Below are 20,364 nucleotides of genomic sequence, written 5' to 3' on the forward strand. Positions count from 1 at the left end.
GAGTCAGCTTTGAGCCTATTAATGTGGGCAGTCAACACTGATCGAGCGTTTAATTTAAATGTATCCCACACTGCTGGAACTGAGGCCGTGTGGTCATTATCCTCAAAATTTTTTATCCACTCCGCCTCAATAGTGTCATCTTTGGGTAATAATGTCAGCCAGAACGGATTTAGTCGCCACGCCCGCGGAGGCCTACCCAGGGGTACGTCAAGCACTACAGAGTAGGGGCTGTGGTCCGAAAGTAGTCTGGGGCAGAACAATACTTCCCTGAGTCTGGGAGTGAGTTGTTTAGATATTAGTATAAAGTCAATACGGGAGAGAGAACCATGTGTGGGTGAGAAGCATGAATACTCCTTCTTTTGAGGGAATTTGTGTCTCCAAGTGTCCACAAGGTGAATGGTGGTTATAAGCCTGGACAACCTAGTGGTCCCAGCTTGCCCCATCATCAACTCGGGGGGTTTGAGCCTATCCAGGGAAGGGTTAAGCGTAGTGTTGAAATCCCCCAGCCAGATAACAGGAACCGCCGGATGTCTGGACATAAAAGACAGTCCCTCAACAACCAACGTCATGGTAAATGGAGGGGGGATATAGAAGGCCATAATAAGGTAGGGTTCCCCATACAATTTAGCATGTAGAAAAACAAACCTGCCCTGTGGGTCAGTAAGAATTTCGCAAAGTTCAAATTGGACAGACTTAGCTACAAGTACCGAAACCCCCCTCGAATGAGACGTGTAGGTGGAATGAAATGCCCACCCAATCCAAGGGCGTTTAAGGGCCACCTGCAGTCCACCCTCCACATGCGTCTCAACTAGCACCATCACTTCCGCCCTTTGCTTTTTGAGGAACGTGAAGGCTGCCGCGCACTTAATTTTATCACGCAGGCCCCTCACGTTCCAGGTAAGAAACCGTATAGATGCCATATAGAGTCATATAAAGTAATAAGTGCAGTCGGCTTACCCCCTAACAGCCCTCCTATAAACGCACCCCAATACAGTTGCGCTTGATCAAGCCCAAACAGGGGCTGCATAGGCAGTAGTGGTAAAAAACATTCAGTAAAAGCAACATTTAGTCCAGATACATACTTCAACTTATTTATAATAATCTTCTGCATGGAAACCCTAACCAATGCGATTTTCCATTTCGTCCTGTTTAGCAATCAGGAGGTCTATTTGCTTCTGCATGTGGTCAGCATCATTTTGCAGTGGTGGGAGAGCATCTTCCACATTGCTAATACGGGTCTCAGTGTCCCTTACCCGGTCACGCAGTTTCTGAAAGTCCTGCCTCAATAAAGATATGTCCATTTGCACCTCCTCAATTTGGGATGTAAGGGACGTGCGGCATAATGTAATGGCTTCAAGAAGCCTGTCCGTGTCTCCCGCCACACGCGGCCCTCCTGACTCCTCCGCGCCGCCATTTTCCTCCCCCTCCTCACTCACATGTCGGCGGTATTGTGACAACCGCGCCGCCGCCGATCGTTGGGATTTCGAGGGAGACATATGCGCCAGAATGGAGGGACGCCTGCCAGACGTGTTCAGGTGAGTATCGGTGCTGTGGTGTCACAGGATCAGCGTGGGAGACAGGATTCCTCGGCGGAGCTCCGGAGACACGCGTCCTACTCCATGCAAGGTCAGGCCACGCCCCCTTTTCTGTACCAATTTAAAGACATATATACACATGTCCTGCTTGAATTACATATTTTCTCTTTCCAATATTTTATTAATAACAAGGATCAGTATAGAGAAAAACATATTACTTTTGAGTAGGGATGAGCTTAGGTGTGTTTGCATGGTCCACGTGCAGAGCCCACCAGGAAGTCGGCGCTGCGCTAATCACAGGCAGTGAGAAATTTGCCCGATCTCTGCAGCCGCACATCGGGGCAATGTCTTGCTACCTGTGATTAGCGCAGCACTGCGCATACTTCCTGGCGGGCTCTGCACGTGGACCTTGTGAACACACCTGAGCTCATCCTTACTTTTGAGACACAAAACCTAAAAGGTAGAAAACAGTCAAATTGAAGGATGACTAAAAGCATGAGCTTAACAGCATGAATAAATGGGCAGGTATCTATGATTAAAACAGTGGTGTTACAAAAATTTCAAGTAAAGGAAGCTTCATACATTGCATCACTGTCAGAAGTAGCAGGAGGCATGCATTATACATTTTTTTTTTTTATAAATCTTTTTATTAGTTTTATAACAAAAAAAACATACAGACATACAACATTGGATGTGCCTTCACAGCCGCATCCACAACCGGGCCCGGAGGCCCACAGACACCTAACAACAAGGCTAACTTACTACTAACTTCCCAGTTCCCCTCCCACCCCCCCCCCCCCCCTCGGCATGCATTATACATACTAAGATAGTGGAGCCTGCCAGTAGAATGGGGGAGATCGATCTTGTAATGCCACAGACACACAAGCGGAATTTCTATCTGTAAAATCTTGGATGGTTTTTCCGACGGAATTCCGCTCAAGTTTGGCTTGCATACATACGGTCACACACAAGTTTGCCGAACTGAACTTTTGACCGTCAAGAACGCAGTGACGTAAATTAAGTTCAATGCTTCCGAGAATGCGTTGATTTGTTCGGAGCATGCGTAGGAATTTTTTGCGTCAGAATTGGTACAGACGATCGGAATTTCCGATCGGAACTTTTTCCGACCGAAATCTTGAGAACATGCTCTCAATTTTTTACTGGCTGGAATTCCGCCAGCAAAAGTCTGATTGCGCATACATACGGTCACATTTTCGGACCAAAAGCTCTCATCGGACTTTTGCTGGCAGAATTTCCACTCCTGTGTATGGGGCATAAGAGTAATTAAGCCAGAAAAATCATGTAAGTAGACTCTTATGACATAGGGACCTACAAGTATTACTGTGAAAGATATATATGAAAGAACAATAAAATAATGTATGCACAAGTACAGTCCCAAAATTACGCTATGCACAGTACTCACACATTAACAGCACTCTAAAATTAAATGTGTATCATACAACATGTATACACTACACTTAAGTGAAAAAAGAGTCATATGAAAAGTTCATAAATAGGAGTGTTGTGATCCAAAAGCCCTTAGGTTGATGGGAGAATCCTCACAGAGAATACACATCACACCATGCATATAAGAAACAACCTCGTGCTCCGTGTGATCCCCCCTTTTCTAATGCACTTACCCCTAAGAGGTTAATCTTAGGCGTTGTAAAGGTTTCACTGAGGAATTGCTCCTGCACTGAAATCATCAACCCGTCCAAGGCATATCCACCCAGGAACTTTTGCTCACACCAGGATTCCACTTGGCTCTCAGTTTATCACCATAATCAGAAAAAACAAATAGGGAGAGAATCCATAGTATAAACCTGTTTATTTAAAATCTCACACTCCACACGCTATAAAATTACATTAAACATTCGTAAGTCATTGCATTAAAAGTATCCAGCCGCAATTAGTTATTTCTCACCGCTCTCTTCCTGAAATGCTCGCAGGCTAACAGGCAGAGGATGATGAGACATGGGATAACCACTGCTGACGCTTGGACGATGGACAGCTGCATAGACACGCCCATATGCGTTTCGTAATCACGTCTTCTTCAGCGGGCGAGTGGACTCTTCGGACTTTTTTCACTTAAGTGTAGTGTGTACGTGTTGTATGATACACATTTAATTTTAGAGTGCTGTTAATGTGTGAGTACTGTGCATAGTGTAATTTTGGGACTGTACTTGTGCATATTTTATTTTATTGATTTTTTTACTTATAACAGCAGCAGTTTGTGTAGATAAAGTACATGTCCTTTTGTGCGCTAGGATCAGTTCTACAATTTTATTTTGTTACTGATAATTTGTGCTATATGAAAGAACGTTGGTTCTCAGCTGAGCTGAAGAGGACATGTGAATGAAAATGGAAAGCGTAGACTGGGAATACAAATAGAAGGGGGGGGGGGGGCATAGGTTGGGGGAGAAAGAAAAATGGGGGGGAAGAAGTGTCCCCAGAGAGAAACTGGGATTTCTAACAGGTGTTGGGGGGTGTATATGGTGGTTATTAATATTTGGGGGAGTAATAGTGTGGAATCAAAGTTGGGGGGCAAGAAGTTTATCACCCATGGGTCCCAGTGTTTCTTGTATTTGGCTACTTTATCTAAATGTAGAACCTCAATTTTTAGCATGTATCATTGCCTGTGTGACCATATTGTGAACGGCATGACACTAAGGGTGGGATTTTTTTGAGGCTCTTTTCAGCTATCGCCTGTTCGACTGCAGTAGTGACCTGGAGCATTAGTTTGAATTTGCGATAACGTAAGTCCTGTGGTTTCTTACTCGAGTTCCACAGAGGGGTCTTGAGCAAATATGGAGGTGGGTGCCTTCATGATTGCAACCACAGAAGCATAAAGGGGGGTAATGTGGCAGGAATTAGAAAATCCTGGCGGGGACCAGATATCTAATGAGAACGATATCATTTGTTTCTAAGACCACGTTCTGAGAGGAAGACTTGGCCTCCCATATGTAGGTCCAATCTATGGGTTCTAAAGTAATTCCTTCTCCCATATAGCAACATAAGGGGGAGGAGTTTTGTTGATGGGCTCTAACGGTTTTTGGTTTAGGTCGGAAATGAGGCCCCTCCTAGGCAGGTCGCTTTTACAGACATGTTCGAAGGAAGACAGGCGGAATGCCAAAGGGTTGGACAGGGTTAGAGGAGTCCAGGTGTTTTATCTTGAAGTAGTGAAGGAGTTCAGAGGAAGGAATATCGTAAGATTTGCAGGATGGGAATGACAGGATTGTAGGAAGTAAAAAATGTATGTGCCGGAAAAGGACCATAACGAGAAAGAAGCGGGTGATGTCTAAGCTGGGTAAAATGTTGGATTGTGGATAAAAGAGGTTTGTGTGGTGAATGTAAACCGAATTGAGTTTTTATTCTTTCCCAGATAGTAAGGTGAGTAAGGGTAAGGTAGTCTAATCGGTTTGGTGAAGGAGCAGCGGTGAGGTGGATCCAGCCGTTAGATGTTAGCTACTGATAGAGGATCACAGTCCACCGATTCCAGTGCCACCCATAAAGCTATTTCTTTGGAGGCATGGTATTTGGGAAGCTGGGCTAATTGTGTGGCCAGGTACAATTTTGAGATGTTTAGCAACCCCAAGCCTCTAAGTTTAGGTATGTAGACAGTCACCCTTGTTTAGTGCCTCTTTCGATAGGAGGAAGCTCTGATCTATGCCCAGCATAGTTTACATATGCATTAGAATCAGCATATAGGGATGATACCCAGCCAAAGGTAGTGTGTGTCCCCAGCAGCGTATGGCAAACTGGAGGTAAGTCCAAGTGACTGTGTCAAATGCCTTATGGATATCAAAGGGCAGGATTTTACGATTATGTACTGCATGAGCTAGGAGTACCGTTCGGTGGACATTGTCATCTGCCTGGCAGGATGGGGTGAATCCCACTTGGTCCCTATGGCTTAAGGAGCCTATTATCCGGTTCAAGCGACTGGAAATAATTTTCGCTAGTATTTTTATAGCAAGATTGCAGACGGAGATGGGTTTGTAAATAGACTATGAGGTGTTGTGCGGCTATAGTATTATTCAAATGACAGTTAACGTTTCAGTCCTAAAAGAGTGGCCGTCCAGTATACTGTAGTGTTAAAAGCTGCAACAAATAAGGGGGTAAGAAGGTCTGATTTTTTATTTTTTTTTGTAGGTGCCTGAGAAACCATTGGGCCCAGGTTGTTTGCATAGTTTTAATGCATTAATAGCCATAAGGACTTCTGTGTCCGTGTAATAGGTTTATCTTGATTCTCATTCTGCAAGGTCAAAAGCATGGGAAGCTTGATATTAGAGAATAAAGTTTCTGCTCCAGAGATATCAAAAGTGTCTGAATCGGAGTATAGGTTGGAGAACCTGCAACTAAATTTGTGAAGAATCTTGAGAGGGTTACTAATGTAATTATCTTTGGAAAGTCTCAGGCGAACAGGTTTGGACATATGATCTATTCTACAAAGGGCGAAGACCAAAAAAGTGTTGGGTTTATTGGCTTTCGAAAAAAATGAATGGTTGGTTCTGCACAGCGATTTCTCTGCTGATTCCGTGAGGAAAAGGTTGAGCTCTAAGCATGCCTTGTTATAGTTCTGTCTAGAGGTCAGAGTGGGCTGCTTTCGAAACTCTTTTGAGGCTTTGTAAATTTCCTCTTCGAGGCATTTGTGGAGCAGTTGCTTTTCCTTACAGAGATGTGAAGCCTGGCTGATACAGACTCTTTTAATAATGGGTTTGTGGGCCTCACATAGGGTAAGAAGGGAAGTCCCTTCTACAAAATTATTAGAGAGATAATCTTTAAGCGCAATTGCGAGATCTTGACGGTGTTCTGGATGCGCTAAGATGCTGTCATTGGCAAAAGTAAATGAACAGTGATGAAATGTGAATACTGTGTTATAAATGGACAGCACATTGAAATAAAGTCCAAAAAAGTGTTAGAGAAAAAAATGCTGAAGGGAGAGCTTTTTTTTTTTTTTTTATAAATGTGGATATATATGTACAATCTTGAATGGAAATTAGAAATAAAAAAATAGTGAAAAATATAGATTTAAATGCACAGTCCCATGATGAGGATCAGCAATATAAACTTATTGGTGAAAACACAATAATTCAGTACAAAGGTGTGCACAAAAAATTGGTGGTGACTTGAAAAGTGAAGTTGATCCAGTATAGTGCACCAGAATCATCACTGCTCCCCTGTGAAATGGGCACTCGCCGGAAAAGCTGGCTGCCGTTACAGCAGCAAACATGTACTCAGTATAGATTTGCCATCTGTTGTGGAGCAGCCTGTTCAGTAACTCGCACCATCCAGATGTAGCGATAGTAAATAAATTGCTGAACAGCCTTCTCCACAACATATGACGGATCTACACTGAGTGCGTGTTTGCTGCTCTATCATGGGACTGTGCATTTTAAATCTATATTTTTCACTATATTGTTTTTTTTTTTATTATTATTTATTTCCATTCAAGATTGGACTCTCTCTCTCTCTATCGAGATTTTTTATATATATATATATATATATATATATATATATATATATATATACCTTTTTTTTTTTTTTTTTTTACTTTTGCACTTTTCTTGGACCTTATTTCAATGCGCTGTCCATTTATTACACAGTATTCACAGTTCATCGCTGTTCATTTCTTTTTGATGCTACACACTTTTTATTAAGTAATATAGCAAACTTATAAATAATCTTATCTGTTTCAGCTGCCACCCACCACAACGCAGAGATGCATCTTATTTATTTCTGATACACCATGACGGAATATGGGAATTAGTGATCAAAGAGGATAGGATTGAGATGACTTCATTATGGTCTGTCCAAGAGATAGGCAGGATAGTAAAGGAGAGTATTAAAGGTGATGAGCCCACCTTTACAAAGATATGATCGATTTGGGAGAAGAGCTTGTGGGGGTTAGGAGTAATGTGTATATTGGCGTTTAATAAGATTATGCTCTCACCAGGAGTTTTGCAGGAAGTGGCGGTGTAAGGGCTAGTTTACAATTGCTTCAAAACAAAGCTTCAGACACACTTTGTTAAAGCTCTCTGAACACCAGTCAAAGCCCCTGTCACTAAATAAAATGGTTAGCTTACAGTCCTGTTTATAACTTGCGTTTGCTTTGCTTTGGGTTTGCTTCAAAAATGATACCTCATGTCGCTTTAGTGGCGCTTCAAAGTCTCCATAGAACTCAATGACAAAGCTCACTTGAAGCACTTGCGGCTTTTGAGAGGTTTGAATTCAGCTTTAGCTTCGCTTTGATTTGGAGAAATTGCAGGTATGAGATATCCACACATACACAGGGCATCTGTCAAGCTTCAACAAAGCTTCAAAAGAGCATCACCAAAGGTTCATCAAAGCACCACCGAAGTGTCAAAAACACATCGTAAAAGCATTTTGAAGTGGCAGGCGCTTTAATGTGTGTTGATGCCAAAGCAAGTGTAAATGAGCCTTAAGAGTTGCATAAAAGTAAGCTTGGGTGTTCCTGGGGATAAAGGGACAGGGTATTTATTGAGGAAGGGTGTATAAGACCTGGTTGGAGTCTCCACATGCTAGGAGGGTTCCACGCTTATGGGAATCAAAAAGCTCAGTAAATGGGAGAGAAATGGGGTCGGATTCTTATTAGGAGTGTAGTAAGATACTACTGTGACCTCACTATCTAGGGGGAGTCCTGTAAGAATTGAGTAGCGACCCTTAGGGTTTTTGATCTTTGCCAGGAGGGTGAAGCGGGTTAAGCGGTGGAATGCTATCAGAACCCCTCTGCATTTAATTGATGCGGAAGCAGTATTTACTTGAGGATAAGATTTTCCCAAAAATTTGGGGGAGGAGCGGGTCGACCTGTAAAGTGTGTTCCTTGCAGTGTGTTTTAGTGGGAGCGAAAGGCTGAAAAGTTTTGGTGCATTTGGTAGGGGAGTTGAGCCCTGATAATTTAGGGTAAGGACGTTCAGGGAGGCCATGGGTATAGGTGGATGCAATCGTGCTTGAGGAACAACAATCCTATTGTGGAAATACAGAAACTCCCAAGGGAGAAGAGGGAAAGGGGAGGACCAGGTTGGGAGAGATAGAAAGGGAGTGTCTTTCCCGGGATGGGGGCTTTCAGCTCCATTTGTCCATTGGCACTAGGGGGTTGGCCTCTTCTTTACATCCTGTGGCTCCTTTGGCCATTCCGGAATGTGATCTACACATAACTGTAACATCGTTGAGGAAACGAAGAACAGAAATGGTTAAACTGGCAGAAAGAATATCAGCACAGAGCTATGTTTCTTACTCCAAGGGTCTCATATCCAGCAGGGTGCAGAAAGAACCCAAAGAAAAAATATATTAAAAACATTGCTGAAAGTAGGAAGCAGGTTCATCCACTCCCACTCCCATGCAGCCTCAAACAACCACCTGTAGGACAAAATAAGTAAATGTGAGGAAGGAAAACTCATTAGCTAGGTATTAGCTGAAATCCTAAGTTTCCCTAATGAATATTTAGAGGGAAGTCTTCAAATACCAGTCGGTGAATTAGAAGGATTGCATTAGTGAAGCAGATTCCGAGATTATGAAAATATGTTCTATAACGCGTCTCCATCTGGAGAAAAAACACTAAAATGGACCAAAATTTAGAACAATAGTGTCCAATTCTTATAAATATAGAAGGGTTGCAATAGTGGGGATAGACAAGGAGATCCAGTTTTTCAGGATAGTACGGCGGACCGCAAGTAGGCATATGTAAAGCCATTGGGGTAGTTGTGTGGTTGAGGAGGAAGGGATCGCGGATGACTGTTCGTCGTAGCTAAACAGGCACAACCAAGAGTATTTAGAGATGTGGATAGAGGTAATACCATAGATGTAGGTGATCTCCTGGTCCCAGTATGATTAAACAAACTTGCAAGTCCCTAATTAATGGTACGGGGAGGGGTGGTGGCAGCCAAACCAAGAGCAGTTGGCAGCATTGGGGGAAGCTGGATTATTAAGGAAAAGGCAGATATGCGCTATAAAAAAAAAAACACACTACCTGCACTAAATGTACTTCCTAAAATTATTAAATATTTGATGTTCGTAAAAGCTGCACTCACTGTATTGCACATATCAATACCAAAACACATATACACCAAGTAATCGTGTGATAATTCAGTATACCAGTGATCTAATAATAGTGTAAAAAAGTTCACAAAAACATTAAATGGAAATGAGAATAAAAAAATATATTAAAGAAAATATATTAAAAGTAAAAATTATCAAGCTGAAACAAAGTTCCAAATGAATTAAACGGTGAATCAGAAGATATCCATGCAGGTGTAGAGACACGATGCAAACACGGAATCATGAGGAAAAAAGAGTCCCTTCTTCCAAACAAACTCTGCACCCAAAGTGAGTATGTAGTCTCCTTACCCGCAAAAATGACCATAAACGCGGTCTCACGCCCATAGTGTATTATTTAAAAGAATAGTTTAATAAACTCAGATGTATTGCACTTACAGGACAAAGCTCTTATATACGCGGTATGTCAATGGATCAAAGCACAAAGCAGCAGCGTCTCCTCTGGCTTCCTCTGCCTGCTGCTTGACGTCAGTACCACAGGCCCGCCTGCACATTATTTTATCATTACTCGAGTTCACTTCTAGCAAATTAAGTTTTTGCAAACCAATATGGATATTACATTTATATGCAGTTTCTCAATTTTTAATATTGGGACTCTGCCTTAGTTTTCAACTTTTTTTTTCAACTTTTTTTTCCAGCTTTTTCACCATTTCTGTACATTTGATATTCATTTTATATTTTCCAGTTTTTATTATCTCACTGGTACTAGCGCTAGACCTTCCCCATGGTTTTCACTTATTGGAGTTTCGTATTTAGGACTTTTTGGTGCTGGCAGCTTTTATTTTGATTTCATATCATTTTTAATTTTTTATTGTTTTCTAGCACAACATACACCATGAAAAAATGTGCTATCAATACCGGTGCTTAAAGCTTAAAATATCATACAAAAGATCTATTGAAATTGAGTGTGATCACAACCCCAATAACTATAAAAGTGCATATAAGCGCCTATAAAAATTCATACAAAACAATCCATCAGATTAACCACTTTCAGACCGGACCATTTTTACTGGCTTAAGACCAGGCCACTTTTTGTGATTCGGCACTGCGTCGCTTTAACTAACAATTGCGCGGCCGTGTGAAGTGGCTCCCAAACAAAATTGGCGTCCTTTTTTTCCCACAAATAGAGGTTTCTTTTGGTGGTATTTGATCACCTCTGCGGTTTTTATTTTTTGTGCTATAAACAAAAATAAAGTGACAATTTTGAAAAAAACGCGTTATTTTTTTACTTTTATTTATTATTTTTTATAATAAATATCCCCCAAAAATATATAAAAAATAAATGTTTCCCTCAGTTTAGGCTGATACATATTCTACATATTTTTGGTAAAAAAAAATCACAATAAGCGATTATTGATTGGTTTGCGCAAAAGTTATAGCGTTTACATAATAGGGGATAGTTTTATGGCATTTTTATTAATAATTTTTTTTTACTAGTAATAGCAGCGATCAGCGATTTTTATTTATTTATTGTGACTGCGACATTATGGCGGACACATCGGACATTTTTGACACATTTTTGGGACCATTGTCATTTATACAGCAATCAATGCTATACAAATGCATTGATTCCTGTGTAAATGACACTGGCAGTGAAGGGGTTAACCAGGGAGTGGCAGTGTAGGGGTTAAATGTTCCTAGGGGCGTGTTACTATCTGTGGGGGTCTGGGCTTTGTGTTAGTGAACACTGATCTCTGCTCCAATCACATGGAGCAGAGATCAGCGTCACTTGTTGCTAGACAGAACGGGGAGATGCTGTTTACAATGGCATCTCCCCGTTCAGCTGCCCAGTGAGACGATCGCGGGTATCCCCGCAGCGATAGAGTCCGCGGGACCAGCGACCGGACTCACGGGGGTCCCGACCGGCATGCGAGCGTGGCGTGCACGTGATGGCAGGGACGGCATATAAAAAGGGACGCTAATATGCCTGCCCATGCCATTCTGCCGATGTACATCGGCGTGTGCCCGTCGGGAACTGGTTAATAAACCACAATCCATTAATTGGACTAAATATAAAAAATTTAAAAGTTCATTCAATAAATATTGTGCAAACCGAAATTCCCAACAGCAATGTGGTTGAAATGATGCTCCACACATGCACTCATATTAGTGCTCCAGGTGTTGATCCAATCGTGCTCCTCGCCAGTATAAAAAAATGGCCTCTTCACAAATTTGAGATGTATGGCATGTTATCTAACTTGAGGTTTTAATCAAATCTGAGGCTATTGGAGTTGGTGTCTTGCAATCTCTCCTTCCACATTTGAAATACAATTCCGCATTGAAATATTTAGGCACACATTTTCTGCCAAATTCTCTAAAGTTTTTGACCTCCATTTCCCGCCACTTTTAAAGTCTGTGCTATATTGGACAAATGGCATGCTGGGCTTCATTCATGGTTTGGATATTGCAACATAATAAAAATTTGTATTTTGCCTACGTTTCTATAGCTGTTCCAAGCTCTGCTAATAGACATAACCTTCAAGTCACATTTTCCCACATTTTCAAAATTGTTAATGTTTGCCCATAAAGCCTCTTTGGCAAGCAGGTACCAGGAGAGAGGTTACCAGCTTTTAACATGGTGGTACAGAACGCTGGCTAAGTTACACAAGATATACCCTCAGGTCTCAGATACTTGGCGCTGTGGGGAGGCTGCCAGATCTCTTCTACATGTTTTTTTAACCAATTTCTGGAAGGACGTAGAAACTACAATCGAGACCCTGACAGAAGTTTCCCTTAACAGAAACTCAGCAGCATATTTATTTAATGATACCCCCTTACCTAACAAAAAGTTAGAAAATTCTTTACTCAGACTTCTCATTAGGACCGCCTAAGCCTGCATTCCGGCCTTATGGAAAAATGTCCTCCCACAATAGCTCATTTGCAGACAAGACTGGCAGAAATTCAGGTTATAAAAAATTCTCACCATGGCTTTACAGGAACAGGAGAAGTATTGGAAGATTTGGATTTCTTACTTCTATTACAGGGATCCAACCCCGCTTGCATCTGTCTCCAAATTTTTTTTCAATATGACAGTGAGTGTACTGGGCCATGAAGGGTATTCTCTGCTCGAGGGAACTCATTCCCTACCCCCCCACCCCCATCCAGCTTCTCTCTTTTGTGTTCATTTCTCCTTCTTGTCCAATATTCACTTTCTATCCTGTCTTAGGAGTCTACACTCCGTATTCTATACTATACCGTGCTTTCTGGGGCTGATTATTCAGTCTTACACTAAAATATATATAAAAGTATTTTCTGGGAATTGGTTACTTGCTACATAACATCCAATTTTTTGGTAAAATTGGGAACACCTGGACTGTTGAGTTTTACAGCTCGATTAGATGAGCTATGCACGTTTTTTTGTTTTCAGATTGACTGTGTTCATATGGTACTTAGTTGCTACTCTGTAATGCTGTAACAAATTTCCTTAATACCTAAATAAACAAGAAAAAAAAAAAAACTTTTTTGCGATTAGCCTTCTAGTGAGGATCTCCCAATCCCTTGGCAGATCAATTGTCATATCCAACCAAGTCTGAAATAACAAGCATATTCAGTACATAATGTCGTTCTACGCCCCTGTGACGATATCTCTTATGCGGAAACGTGAGTCAGGCAGAGGACATAGTGGTGACATCAGCACATCTGCTGGGGTGTAGAAGGATGACCTGTACTAAATGCTTGTTATTATTTCGGACTTGGTTGGATGTGACAACTTAAGAAATAGGTTGTGTCATCATGAGATAGGCAGGGAAGTAAGCTTGGAGTGAAGTACTGCAGCATAAGGAGAAACCAAAGCAGATTCTAAGGCAGGAGTGCCCAAACCTTTTGAAGAGTGAGGGCCACCTAAGCGACTTGGTAACCGGTCGTGGGGCCACAATGAGCGGAGCGGTTGCATGGCAGCCCACTCTACTCTATAGAGCCCACTCTACTTTTATTTCTTTTTGCAGATCGGATTGGAGGTAGGCATTTGTAAGTGGACACAAGTCCATTTACATCTTCTACTTTTTAGAGGTGAATGGAGGGTCCAATTGGGTCGTACTGACTGTGTGAAAGGGGCCTATGGCTCAGTGCAGGTAACCCCCAGGTGCACTGCTCTTCACCTGCGGATCAGTTTGAAAGCAGCCCAGTAACCAGTGCAAAACAGATATGCCCATATATACACTATGATTTTAGTGATAAACTTACTATCAATAACCAAATTCTTTTCCATCACAGAGCAGGAGGTCGCGGGCCACATCAGAGGGGTCTGCGGGCCACATGTGGCCCCCAGGCCACGGGTTGGGCACCCCTGTTCTAAGCCATAGTTGGTATATTTAGATTCACCAGAGATCCAGTCTATTCCCTGACACAACAAACAAGACAGATTGTAAAGTCTAATGTCAGGTAATCACAGTCCACCTTCGCTCTTTGGGAGCTCAAGTGTTTGAAATGCAAGGCTTGATTTTTTTTGTTGCGCCAAAGGCAGGCCCATAAGACTTTATTAAAAGTAGTAACATCTGAGTGTTTAAGCAGAATCGGTAGGGTTTGAAGGGGATATAAAAGTCTGGCCAAGGAGACCATTTTAAGGAAATGGCACCTCCCATAGAGGGGCTTTATAAGCTGAAAACTGAAGTCAGCTGGAGCTGTGGCAGCTCACCTCCATGTCATGTGGTGCCGGAACCGAAAGTCAAAATTTACTCTTAAAACATTAAAACTCACCTTACCAACCAGATCCCACTTGCTTGCCAGGATAACTGAAATGCAACAAATGGAGAACCTTACTAATGGTGCTTAAAGTGGTTTTGTACAGAAAATTGCAAGTTCGTCTTATTCAAATGGCTTTGGAACATAGATGCAGTTATGACCATTGAAATAAAATAATATGCAGTATTTACCTTTTATTTTTAATGTTTATGCCGACTTCTGGGCTCTCCTCCCGTGGGAGTAGGCGTGTTTATCGGCTTCGCAATGGTCCCTGGGAACTTTTTTAGCTATTTCCCAGGAATCCATGGGGGACACAGTCAAGCCGAAATTGCCATTTTGAAAGTGGGCAGGCAGCTCTATCAGCCATTACCACTATAGCACAGGAGACAAAAGGAAGGAAAACAAAGAGGACACTCAATGAGCATGTGCGAGATTGAGCAGTGGATGCTGGGAGCTCAGTGTCATCGCATCCAGGAAGTAAATGCCTGTGGGCTTCAAACGCCCACAGTGAAAATGGAAACCGCCGGACTGCTTTTTTAAAAGTTTTCCTTAGCAATGAAATCGTCACGCCGGGGGGTTAAAAAGACGCCGATCGTGGCTGCAAAGACCCGGTAGGAATCGCCCAACAGTGACACAGGTAAAAAAAAAAAAAAAACGGCAGTGGAATCCCGCTTTAAAGAGCAAGACAAATCTTGGAAACACCTTGGTGTGCAAGCACTTTTTATAACTTTAGACTAATTAGCAGATGTAATCTGATGCAGATGTTTGTTTTAGAACTGCAAAGTACATGGTGATTCCATAATATTTACCTCAGAATTTAGTGATTCCATATTTTTTTGATCTGCAAAAACAGTTGAAATCGACTACAGTTTTCTTTATTTTTTTTTATTTTTAAGGGTTTCTTAAAGCTAGAAGGTTGGAATGTTAAATGCAATTCGTTTTGAGGCATGTCTGTGATTAATTTAAGCTGTTGCATCAACCTGATTGACATGAATCATGGCTCCAACACGAGAGATGTCAGTTGAAACAAAGGAGAGGATAGTAAAACTTCTTTAAGAAGGTAAATCATCAGGGAATGTTGCAAAAGATGTTGGTTATTCCCAGTCAAATGGGGAGGTTGTTAAAGGAAGCATACTGGTAGATCAAGGAAGACATCAAAGCTTCAAGAAAACTTAAAGCAATATGACTTGGAAACAGAAAATGCACAATAGAACAAATGAGGAACAATGGTCAGAAACTAGAGTCAATGTCTGTGACCAAACTGTAAGACGTTGCCTAAAGGAAATGAGATTTACATACAGAAAAGTCAAACGAAAACCATCAACACCTAAAAAACAAAAAAACAAGCTTGGAGTGGACTAAAGAAAAGAAATTATGGACTGTGGCAGACCGGATAAAAGTGATATTTAGTGTTGAATCGCAAATCTGTATTGGGCAGGGTGAAGATGCAAAAACTTTAGTTTGGTGCCGTTTCAATGTAATTTATGAAGACGACTGCCTGAAGAAAACAATGCACATTTACACAATCATTGAGGATATGGAGTTGCATGTCGGGTAAAGGTACAGGGGAGATGACAGTCATTAAATCTTTAATAAATGCACAAGTTTATATTGAGATTTTGGACACTTTTCTTATTCCATTAATTGAAAGGATGTTTGATGATGACATCATCTTTCAGAAATAATGCATCTTGCCATAGGGCAAAAGCCATGAAAACTTTCCTTCAAGAAAGACCTATAATGTCAATGGCATGCGTTGCAAATAGTCCGAAGCTCTATCCAATTGCAAATCTCTGGTGGAAATGAAAGAAAATGGTCCGTGACAAGACTCCAACTTGCAACGCTGATCTGGCAACTGCAAGAGAAAGTTGGATCTGAATTGATGAAGAATACTGTTTGTCTATGGTTAAATCCATGCCCCAGATGTCAAGATGTTCTAAAAGCCAGAGGTGGTGCAACAAAGTACTAGTGGTGTACTGTAATTTCTTTTTCATGATTTCATAATTTCCTCAGAATTGAGTGATTCCATATTGAGTGCTTTCGTCATATACCACTTCCCCAGTCTGAATATAGATATCAGATATTCTAATCGCTGACAACCAAGAATTAGACAGTACTCGTTTTAGCTGCTGAACATTAAATATTTATTGAAACACAGGTAACAATCAGGACAATCTCCCCTCCCTTTGCACTCAGTGCGGGGTAGACTGTTCAATCAGCAGGGATTAGCTGTTGGAGGAATTCCCACCCCCTCCTCACAGCAAATAAACATACACATCCCATAATATTTTTCTTCCAAGACAGACACAATAGAACAATGGAATACAGCCACGCCCCAAACGACCCAGCAAAGGGTCCACAACAGTATTAGAATATATATATATATATATATATATATATATATATATATATATATATAAAATAAACATTCCAGTGTGATTGTAAGGTGAGTCCGATTAGTACAGATCAGACTGGGGTTCTCGGTCACCCTGTGCCCCTAATAGACACAGGGTGACTTAGACATAGGTGCATGGAGAGCTGAAACAATTGTTTCCCAACCTCTCCAAGGGATTCTGGGTTCCACGGGTCCCCCCCACCCACAGTGACTCCCCTCTCAGTAATTTTTTTATCTTTACTTGGTCATCGTAAAGATATACAGTATGGTATTTGTTAACCCCTTCTGTGCTACTGTGTTTATTGACACTGAATAATTGAATCTTTACATACAGTGGGGATCTAAGGTTTGGGCACCCCAGGTAAAAATGTGTATTAATGTGCATAACGAAGCCAAGGAAAGATGGAAAAATCTCCAAAAGGCATCAAATTACAGATTAGACATTCTTATAATATGTCAAAAAAAGTTAGATTTTATTTCCATCATTTACACTTTCAAACTTACAGAAAACAAAAAATGGCGTCTGCAAAAGTTTGGGCACCCTGCAGAGTTAATATCTTGTACTGCCACTTTTGGCAAGTATCACAGCTTTTTGTAGCCAGCCAAGAGCCTTTCAATTCTTGTTTGAGGTATCTTTGCCCATTCTTCCTTACAAAAGTGTTCCAGTTCTTTGAGATTTTTGGGCTGTCTGTCACGTACTGCTCTTTTAAGGTCTCCATAGATTTTCAATAATGTTGAGGACAGGAGATTGTGAAGGCAATGACAAAACCTTCAGTTTATGCCTCTTGATGTAATCCCCCATGGATTTTGAGGTGTGTTTAGGATCCTTATCCATTTGTAGAAGCCATCCTCTCTTTAACTTCAGCTTTTTCACAGATTGCATCAAGTTACCATCCAAAATTTGCTGAAATTTTATTGAATCCATTTTTCCTTCTACTCGTGAAATGTTCCCGGTGCCACTGGCTGCAATAAAACCGCAAAGCATGATTGATCCACACCCATGCTTAACAGTTGGACAGAGGTTCTTTTCATTAAATTCTGTGCCCTTTCTTCTCCAAACGTACCTTTGCTCATTCCGGACAAAAAGTTCTATTTTAACCTCATCGGTCCACAGAACTTGTTTCCAAAATGCCTCAGGCTTGTCTATATGTTCATTTGCAAAGTTCAAACGCTGATTTTTGTAGTGAGGATGTAGAAGAGGTTTTCTTCTGATGACTTCCTTGAAGACCATATTTGTACAAGTATCTCTTTATAGTGGAATAGTGTACCACAACTCCAGTGTCTGCCAGATCTTTTTGGAGGGATTGTGCAGTCAAACGTGGGTTTTGAATTGCTTTTCTCACAATCCTGCGAGCTGTTCTGTCTGATATTTTTCTTGGTCTTCCAGATCTTGCTTTAACCTTTACTGTTCATGATGACTGCCATTTATTAATTACATTCCGAACAGAGGATATTGACATCTGAAAACGCTTTGCTATCTTCTTATAGCTTTCTCCAGCTTTGTGAGCATCAACTATTTTCAGTTTCAGTTTTCTAGACAACTGATTAGAAGAACCCATGGTGCTGATTGTTGGGGCAAGGTCAGATGAGTCTGGCCATTTAAAACCTTTGAGATTGACATCACCTGGTCTTCCCAGATGATGATTGAAAACAATCCATGACATTGGCAGGTCTCCCCTTTGCAAAGGGGGCAGTACATGCTATAAATTCTGCAGGGTGCCCAAACTTTTGCAGACGCCATTTTTTTGTTTTCTGTAATTTTGAAAGTGTAAATGATGGAAATAAAATATACCTTTTTTTTACATATTATAAGAATGTCTAATCTGTAATTTGATGCCATTTGGAGATTTTTCCATCTTTCCTTGGCTTCGTTATGCACATTAATACACATTTTTACCTGGGATGCCCAAACTTTCGATCCCCACTGTAATGAATGGCGAAATACTGACTAATCTGATAAATTCCCAGAATAAAAATATTGATTTATTAGCCTTTGCTGATTATAACTTTTAAATACTATTAGTTGCAAGAAACTCACCCTGTCCTTTTGTAAATTGCAGTAATACTTCATGCAGATTCCACAGCTTTAACACACGTACTGCAAAGAATCCCTAAACTAAATTAAAAATGAAGCTTAGGTCTTTTGTATAATTCTTAAGATAATAAGTAAATTTGCAAAGAACTTTTTTTTTTAAAAAGGCCCAAGATTTTTCATCTTTTTGTTTGGATTATGATTTTCCATCCTATAAAATGTAATGTCCTTTTTCCAACATGGTGCCCAAAACTGGACCGCTCATTCTGTATTTGGACTTTCAAACAATTTATTCAGCTTTGTAAAAAAGTACAAAGAACAAGGATATGCTGCAACATAAACACATTCTAGGAGCCAGGCAACCACTGTACCGTGTAGGAAAAAAAACAAAGCTTTAAAGTTGCCCTTTCTGTAATTATTGTAATGTGTACCAAACTATAGTCAATATAAAATAGTCAAATAAAAGACATTTTTTATTTTTTTTGTAATTAATATCCATTTTCTTTTCCTTACAGATGTGAATCTTGAAATTCTTTCTCAAGTGCTTGTGAACACCGGGGCACTTGACTGATGCCCTGCATCTTTAGTTTGGAGAAGATCTGTGTGGTGTGGACACAGCCATCAAGTTTCTAATGCTCAAATTACTACTATAATTCTAAACGCATTTAAATTGTTTCTGTAATATAATAACTCATTTTAAATAAAATACAATAGACAATTTTATGTTTATATTTCCATTTGGCACGAATACATTTCTCAAACAACTTTTTATTTTGTGAATTGTGTATTCTATGTATTTGAAGCTTTTCACTCAGCAAAGAACTTTTGTAGAAAAAACTAAATATGGCATCATGCCCCAGATATAATTCATAGTTAGAGGTGTAATGTTGACTCTGTGAAACAATACTACCTTTGAAATATGGGTTATAACCGTAAACTGTATTTCTTTATCATCCGTCAAGGGATACAGGGATTATGTAATTCATAGACATACAATGCATTGTGCTGCTGCCTTCAGAAGGTTTACACTGGCAAACAAGCAAAAAATGCGATGGCCCACCCACCATAGCCCTACTTTGCTGCAGTTTCTGCTAGTGTTCTATGAGGTTGGATACTTCCTCCTTAGTTCTGCTGAGGTAAAGCCCCATTTAAATGTTTATTTTCCCTTCAATCAACATCCTTAGCACTTTGTGGATGTTTTTTTTGTCTCTTCAATTAGGACCTCTAAAAGGTGTAAATATATTGGCAATTGGATCATTTCCAGTACAAAGTCTCACATCCCTGGTATCAAATTTGAAGAAGAAACAAGAGAAATCTCATGCAAATATAATGGGATTTTAAACTGAGTAAGGCGAGCACCAACATCAGATCAAAAAAAAATCTATAGTTTATTACATAGTATCAAAAATAGAATTCATAATATTAACACATAATTGTATTACATAATAAGTAGACCATAGAATGATGCTTAACATCTGAAATCAAAGAAGCGTTGACAGGCAGGGAAATCAACATGTTAAGCAGATTGCTTCATCAGGGTTTATGGACATATCATTGATTTCATCTATATTTTATAAAATATAAAAATATATCAACAGACCATTATTATATATTATTAAAACATCCACAGAGAATATAATACGCATTCT

General features: G+C 40.4%; 1 protein-coding gene across 7 annotated transcripts in view; it reads left to right on the forward strand.

Annotated features, from left to right (window-relative positions):
* The window catches only part of LOC143996726 (uncharacterized), a 492,973-nt gene extending 473,540 nt beyond the window's left edge, over positions 1 to 19,433 (forward strand). For all 7 annotated transcript variants that reach the window (XM_077491975.1, XM_077491976.1, XM_077491970.1 and 4 more), the window contains one exon: positions 19,231 to 19,433. In XM_077491975.1, the coding sequence (XP_077348101.1) occupies positions 19,231 to 19,286 (56 nt within the window). In that variant the 3' untranslated portion in view covers positions 19,287 to 19,433. The remainder of the gene's footprint in view (positions 1 to 19,230) is intronic.
* The last annotated feature ends 931 nt before the right edge of the window (positions 19,434 to 20,364 follow it).

This window comes from Lithobates pipiens, unplaced genomic scaffold, assembly GCF_037356315.1.
Source record: "Lithobates pipiens isolate NorthernLeopardFrog02 unplaced genomic scaffold, aLitPip1_a1.2 Scaffold_19, whole genome shotgun sequence".
Taxonomy (NCBI): domain Eukaryota; kingdom Metazoa; phylum Chordata; class Amphibia; order Anura; family Ranidae; genus Lithobates; species Lithobates pipiens.